The sequence below is a fragment of the Corythoichthys intestinalis genome, chromosome 6 (assembly GCF_030265065.1).
Source record: "Corythoichthys intestinalis isolate RoL2023-P3 chromosome 6, ASM3026506v1, whole genome shotgun sequence".
Taxonomy (NCBI): domain Eukaryota; kingdom Metazoa; phylum Chordata; class Actinopteri; order Syngnathiformes; family Syngnathidae; genus Corythoichthys; species Corythoichthys intestinalis.
This window is the reverse complement of record NC_080400.1, coordinates 5,058,237-5,066,214: the sequence shown is the minus strand read 5'-3', so window position 1 is coordinate 5,066,214 and position 7,978 is coordinate 5,058,237. Positions and strand designations below refer to the sequence as shown.

The 7,978-nt window shown below is 43.8% G+C and overlaps 1 protein-coding gene across 1 annotated transcript in view; it reads right to left on the bottom strand.

The window, feature by feature from the left end:
* Positions 1–220: 220 nt before the first annotated feature.
* gbe1b (glucan (1,4-alpha-), branching enzyme 1b) overlaps positions 221–7,978 on the bottom strand; it is a 227,469-nt gene continuing 219,711 nt past the window's right edge. The window contains exon 16 of the mRNA XM_057838476.1: positions 221–1,486. Coding sequence (XP_057694459.1) covers positions 1,424–1,486 — 63 coding nt within the window. The 3' untranslated portion in view covers positions 221–1,423. The remainder of the gene's footprint in view (positions 1,487–7,978) is intronic.

Here is a 7,978-nt window from a genome sequence, read left to right as displayed (position 1 = left end):
GAAGACCCCATAAGAACAGGAAGTGACCCGGAAGTACCCCAAAAACAGAATGTGTGCAATTAACAGGAAGTCACCAAAGAATACCTCAAAATGAACAGAAATTGACCTGTACGTCCCCTAAATGAACAGGAAGTGACCCTTCAGTGCCCTCAAATTAACAGGAAGTGACCCGAAAATGCCTCAAAATGAACAGAAAGTGACTTATAAGTCCCTTTAATGGCAAGAAATCGACCCGTAAGTGCCCCAAATTTAACAGGAAGTGACCCTGATATGCCAAAAACCAACAAGAAGTGACCAAGAAATGCCTCAAAATCAACAGGATGTGACAAATGAACAGGAAGTCACCACAAAATACTCCAAAATGAACAGGAAGTGACCTGGAAATGCCTCAAAATGAAAAGGTAGACACCAGAATATTCTGAGTCTGAAAATACTCCAAAATGAACAGGAAGTGCCCCGTAAGTGCCCCAATATTAACAGGAAGTGACCCTGATATGCCAAATCCAACAGGAAGTAACTCAGTAATGCCTCAAAATCAATGGGATGTGACTAGTGAACAGGAAGTCACCAGAAAATACCCCAAAATGAACAGGAAGTGACCCAGAAATGCCTCAAAATGAACAGAAAGTGACCTGTAAGTCCCCTTAATGGCAAAAAATTGACCCGTAATTGCCCCATAATTAACAGGAAGTGACCATGATATTCCAAATACCAACAGGAAGTGACCCGTAAATGCCTCAAAATCAACAGGATGTGACCAATTAACAGGAAGTGACCAGGAAATACCCCAAAATGAACAGGAAGTGAGCAGAAAATGCCCCAAAATGAACAGAAAGTGACACGTAAGTCCCCAAACTTGACAGGAAGTGACTTTTAAGTAGCCCAAAATCAACAGGAAGTGACCTGGAAATGCCTCAAAATCAACAGGAAGTGACTAATTAACAGGAAGTGACCACAGAAAAAAGAAAATGACCTGAAAGTACCCCAAAATTAACAGGAAGTGACCCGGACATGCTCCAAAACCAACAGGAAGTGACCCGTATGTACCCTAAAATAAGCAAGGAAGTGACTCGTTGCCTGCCATTACAAATATAGAACTTAACTGCCAGTCCAAATGGATTGGACGTCTAGCGCCATCAATGGCGTCAATCTATATATGGAAAGGAAGGAAGGCGTTTGACACCCCTGATTTAAGGGTAAACTTGTTGTAAAATAGCACTCACGACACAAATAAACATACATGATCATCCCAATGTGCAAAATTAATCTAATATTTTAATATATTTATCCTTCTTCATTACAAATATCGTCGAGGGTTGCTTCCCGGCCAGACATGATACACATAATAAATGGTTTGGCAGCTGGTGAATGAATTGGAGCAGTGATTGGACGTCCAAATTGACCAATCCGTGAGGGGTGCGGTCTAATAACAGTAATCGATCTCCTCGTTGGCCAGCACAATGGCGGTCCTGCAGGGGATGTACACCTGCAAGTGGAAAAAGAAAACACGTTGAGATGGTTAGGAACGCATTTGTGCCATTGACGTCTATCGCCGTCGAATGGGTTCGCCCTAAAAAAATGACACGATTTATCGACCAATTTGACAATTTAACACTTTTTTGTGCCTTAAATAAAACAAACCAATCACACCTTTTTCTTTAATGAATTCCCCATGAGAAATACATTCACATACCTATGTGAAAAAACCCCTATTGAAGAAGGTCATCCAAAAAAGGAAGCGTTACTGAAATGTGAAGCCAAGCCCTTATTCAAAACCAAAATTCTTCTTCTAATTGGGCCAACTCGACCAAGTGTGCCAAATTTCGTGGCTCTATAAGCTGCCTAAGTCCCTGAACAAATCTGCTTTTTGCTCCTAAAAACTTATAAATTGTTTCAGTGTCCCAAAGACGTATTTATTAGGGCTGTCAAAATTATCGCGTTAACGGGCGGCAATTCATTTTTTAAATTAATCACATTAAAATATTTGAAGCATTTAACACACATGCCCCGCTCAAACAGATTAAAATGACAGCACAATGTCATGTCCACTTCTTACTTGTGTTTTTTGGTGTTTTGTCGCCCTCTGCTGGCGCTTGGGTGCAACTGATTTTATGGGTTTCAGCACAATGAGCATTGTGTAATTATTGATATCAACAATGGCGAGCTACTAGTTTATTTTTTGATTGAAAATTTCACAGATTTTATTAAAACAAAAACATGAAGAGGGGTTTTAATATAAAATTTCTATAACCTGTACTAACATTTATCTTTTAAGAACTACAAATCTTTCTATCCATGGATCGCTTTAACGTAATGTTAATGATGTTAATGTCATCTTGTTGATTTATTGTTATAATAAACAAACACAGTACTTATGTACAGTATGTTGAATGTATATATCCGTCTTGTGTCTTATCTTTCCAATCCAACAATCATTTACAGAAAAATATGGCATATTTTATAGATGGCTTGAATTGCGATTAATTACGATTAATTTTTAAGCTGTGATTGACTCGATTAAAAATGTAATCGTTTGACAGCCCTCGTATTTATACGTCTTTTAAGTAGTTTTTTTTCACAAGAGACATCTCTGGTTTCTGATTCAACTTAGCTCCAAACCACAACGCTGAAAATCCATTTTAAAGCAATACAACTGGCCACTGGAGAGGAGTAGCGCATTTGGTAAGACCCTAAACCCAATTCAACAGAACGAACGGCTGGCCGCACGGCCGGTGCACCGGCGGAAGATGACCGAATGGACGTCCAGAATGCCAGGCGGTGGACAACTGAGCGGAACAACTGGGAGGACGCCCGGGATGCCAGGCGCTGGACGACTGAGCAGAAGGACCCGGGACCACCAGTGCAGCGGACGATGCCGTTGAGTCCGAGACAGTCGGCGATCAGGGAAAAGTTTATCCCGGCTGTTGCGGCCACAACAGCGTCATCTCTCAGTTATGTGTAAATAAATTGTTACTTTGCTATCAAAAGCTCTATTTGTCTTGTTGTTTATGTTATTTTGTAAAAGGAAAACATTATTCAGATGTTTGGGGAATAACGGTGTTAAAGTCAAAGCTATGATTGAAATGTATGCTTGATAAAAAGCTAAATTTCTCTTTTTTAATCAGAAATTGGAAAATTGCTCAAACTAAGCTATTTTCTAATGCTGATTTCTAAAGAATGGAAAAAGATATGAACTATCTTTTTTTCCTGCTGAAAGAAGAGAGTCTAATCTTTCTTTTGGTGGGTTCCATGTTTACTGTATATAGCAATAGAACAGAATTTTCTGTGGGCCTTGCAAAATCAGTCAAAATCCAGTAAAACGGCCGGGAGCGAAGGGGGTTGCACCGGTGAAAATGGCTGGGAGTGAATGAGTCGTCCCGGCAACAGACAGACATGTAGACACGGACCTTGAAATGTAGTATTACAAAAGGTCTTGTAACTACAATGACCAACCTGAAAAGAACTGGACGCGTGTAAGTAAAATGAGTGAATTTCTGTTGCCACTAGTTGGCGCTGTAGGGTTGAGGCAAATGACCCCTACAGGACCCTTCAGGTTACGACTCTCAAGTAAGTTATGACTCTTCAAAATTTTCCATTCATCATCATCATTTTCACCTTCCTGTTTGGACCGCTCTGCTTCAACGAAACCTCAATATTTTTTATTTTTCAGGCACATGTTCACATGTCTTAAGGCTCCCCTGACGCAGGTTTGAAGCCAATTGATTTTTTTCCCCTTGGAGGAGGAGCTTGTCTTGTAAAAAAAAAAAAGGTGTCCTGTTCCCAGCAGTTGGTGCCAGGCCTAATGGGTAATATTTTAATGCAGTCGTGTTCAGGCTGGGATACCTCTCATACATGCCAGATACAAAAAGACTGAACCTTGGATCAGGGAGTTATCAAGTCATTTACTGAATTTGGCATGTTGCCAAAAAAAAAAAAGGCCAACTTTACTACATCGCATAGGTAAGGCTCGTAAATGAAAACTCACCATTTTGATACTTAAGATCTCATATGTCTCATAAACAGTCTCTCCAATTTTGAAGAGGGTCCAACTAACTCCCAAGTTGCTAATGTCTCAGATATGCACCTGTAAATTGGTATAAATTTCACATTGCATCCAAAATATCTGATTTCCTGTTGGGTTTGGAATATGGATGCGGACTTTTTGGAGCAGTTTTGCACAACGCATCAACTCCCCAAATTTAATCGCTTTACATTGAAAAAACACATAACAGGAGAGGCCTTTTTGAAAAATTCATGGGGGCGCCACAGCCATTTTGTGACTTTTTTTTTTTTCACAAGGCTGCATGTATGTGCAAATTTTGGTGAGTTTTCAAGCATGTTAAGGTCTCCAAATTGGCTATTTTCATTTCATTTGAAAATAATAATAATAATAATAATAATCACTGAGGTGGTTGGAAAGCTCACTGACACTGACAAGGCCCCGAAGGTGGATGAGATCCACATTAGTTCCTCAAGACTCTGGATGTTGCGGGGCTATCGTAACCTACACGCCTCACAACATCGCGTGGACATCGGGGACAGTGCCTGTGGATTGGCAGACCAGGGGGGTGGTCCCCCTTTCTCAGAAGGGGGACCGAAGGGTGTGTTCCAATTACAGAGGGATCACACTCCTCAGCCTTCCCGGTAAAGTCTATTCAGGGGTGCTGGAGAGGAGGGTCCTTCGGAAAGTCGAATCTCAGATTCAGGAGGAGCAATGTGGTTTTCGTCCCGGCCATGGAACAGTGGAGCAGCTCTACACCCTCGGCAGGGTCCTTGAGGGTGCATGGGAGTTCACCCAACCGGTCCACATGTGTTTTGTGGATTTGGAGAAGGCGTTCGGCCGTGTCTCTCGGGGAGTACTGTGGGGGGGGGGGGGGGGTGCATCGGGAGTACGGGGTACTGAGCCCCTTGGTAAGGCCTGTTCGGTCCCTGTACGACTGGTGCCAAAGTTGGGTCCGCATTGCCGGCGGTAAGTCGGATTGGTTCCCAGTGAGGGTCCGCCAAGGTTGCCCTTTGTCACCGATTCTCTTCACAATTTTCAAGGACAGAATTTCAAGTCGCAGCGTTGAGGGGGTCTGGTTTGGTGACCTTGATATCGCATTTCTGATTTTGCAAATGATGTGGTGCTGTTGGCTTCATCAAGCCGTGACCTCCAACTCTAACTGGAACGGTTCGCAGCAGAGTGTGAAGCAGTTGAGATGAAGATCAGCACGTCAAAATCCGAGACCATAATTCTCAGTCTGAAAAGGCTGGCTTGCCCTCGGGGAGTGGAGGATTTCAAGTATCTTGGGGTCTTGTTCACGAGTGAGGGTAGGAATTAGCAGAAGATCGACAGGCGGATCGGTGCAGCGTCTGCAGTGATGCGGACTCTGCACCGATCAGTAGAGGTGAAGAAGGAGCTGAACCAAAAGGCAAAGCCCTCAATCTTCGTTCCAACCTTCGCCTATGGTCACGAGCTGTGGGTCGTGACCGGAAGAACAAGATCCGGCCGAAATGGGTTTCCTCCGCAGGGTGGCCGGGCTCCCCTTAGAGCAGGGGTGGGCAATTAATTCCACAAAGGGCCGCAGTGGGTGCGGGTTTTTGTTCATACCCATCATGAGGACAGCCTTTCACCAATCTGGTTTCTTACAAGTGCAATCAGTTGATTGCAGTCAGGTGCTCCTTGTTTCCACGGAAACCTCATTGGTTATACTGTGTGTGCTGAATCAGTTGGAACAAAGACCAGGACCCACTGCGGCCCTCGAGGACCGGTTTGCCCACCCCTGCCTTAGAGATAGGGTAAGAAGCTCGGTCATCCGGGAGGGACTTGATATCGGGCCGTTACTTCTCGGTGCTTAGAGGAGCCATTGAGTTGGCACGGGCATCTGATTCGGATACTTCCCGGACGCCTCCCTGGAGAGGTGTTCCAGGCACGTTCCACTGAGGGGAGACTTCGGGGATGACCCAGGTCTCTCAGCTGGCCTGGGAACACCTTGGGATCCTTGGTTGAAGTGGTTGGGGAGAGAGAAGTCTGGGCTTCCCTGCCAAAGCTGCTGCCCCCGCATCCTGACCCCGGATTAAGTGGTAGGTAATGGATGGATTGAATATTTATCTTTGCACAACAATAGGGTTCTTGCACCCCTAATAATAATCACTGATTTTTTTTCCCCAATAAAAATAACCATTCACTGTAAGCCCTCCAAATTGGAGCTCCAACGCCTTAGCAGGCGACGAATTAACAAGTGTCGAGAACAAAAGAGCGCGCAAATGTCAGGCGTCTTGTATGACACGTACGCATTTATATTTAGAAGGAGGAGTGGCGCGCTAATCAGTTCTTTGATCCATCTGTTTGATATTCTGCGCGTGCTTCGGCAGCCGAAGCCATTAGTCATCCCGCGAAAAAGAAGAAAAGTCAGGTAGACGAAAAAAACGCCCCAGATTTCCCCGCAGAGTCGCCGGAGGGAGCGAAAGACGCGGACAATTTGATCAAGAAAACGTGGACCGGCTCTTCGGCGCCCACTGTGGCCAAAAGGCTGACACTGCAGCAATGCCAAATGCCATTGAATGAGCGTGTTTGAGTGCCACTGACAACAATAGACATCCAATCCATTTGGAACGGGAAGGACGGCTGGTAGCAATCACCCCCGGTTCAAAAGGACTGGAAATATTCATTCATTCACTGCCGGCCCTCCCACTTTAAACAGATTGGGCTTCTACGGCCATCAATGGCAGCCAATGCAAGGCAATTTTGGGGCATTTCACGTCATTTCCTGTTGATTTTGGGTCAATTTCTTTCCTTATTTGGGCATTTACAGGTCACTTCCTGTTAGTTTTGGGTGACTGAAACGGAAGTGACTCATTATCAACAGGAAATAAATTGTAACTGCTCTAAATTGAACCAGAAAGGAGTCACTTCCTGTTGATTTCGAATCACTCCAGGTTGACTTCCTGTTGATTTTGGGTGATTTCCTATTGATTTTGGGTGACTTCCTGATGATTTTGGGTCACTTCCTGATGATTTCGGGTCACTTTCTACTGGTTTTGGGTTACTTCCTTTTGATTTTGGGTCACTTCCTATGGATTTTGGGTCACTTCCTGTTGATTTTGGGGCATTTCAGGGGCACTTCCTGTATATGTCAGGTCACTTCCTGTTCATTTTGCGGCATTCACAGGTCACATCCTGTTAATTTTGGGTTACTGAAAAGGAAGTAACTCAAAATCAACAGGAAGTAAACTGTAAATGCTCTAAAATGAAGTGATCTTTTGATTTTGAGGCAGTACAGGGCCACTTCCTGTATATGTCGGGTCACTTCCTGTTGGTTTTGGGGCATTCACAGGTCACTTCCTGTTAATTTTGGGTCTCTTCCAATTGATTATGGGTCACTTTCTATTGGTTTTGGGTTACTTCCTGTTGATTTTGGGTCACTGCTTGTTGATTTTGCGGCATTCACAGGTCACTTCCTGTTAATTTTGGGTTACTGAAAAGGAAGTAACTCAAAATCAACAGGAAGTAAACTGTAAATGCTCTAAAATGAAGTGACCTTTTGATTTTGAGGCGTTACAGGGCCACTTCCTGTATATGTCGGGTCACTTCCTGTTGATTTTGGGGCATTTACAGGGTCACTTCCTGTTAATTTTGGGTCAATTCCTGTTGATTTTGGGTCACTTCTTGATGATTTTGGGGCATTTACAGGGTCACTTCTGGTTGATTTTGGGGAATTCACAGGGTCACTTCCTGTAGATTTTGGGTCACTTCCTGTTGATTTTGGGGCATTTCAGGGTAACTTCCTGCATACTTTAGGTCACTTCCTGTTGATTTTGCGGCATTCACAGGTCACTTCCTGTTAATTTTGGGTCACTCCCTGTTGATTTTGGGTCACTTACTATTGGTTTTGGGTTACTTCCTGTTGATTTTGGGTCACTTACTGTTGATTTTGCAGCATTCACAGGTCACTTCCTGTTAATTTTGGGTTACTGAAAAGGAAGTAACTCAAAATCA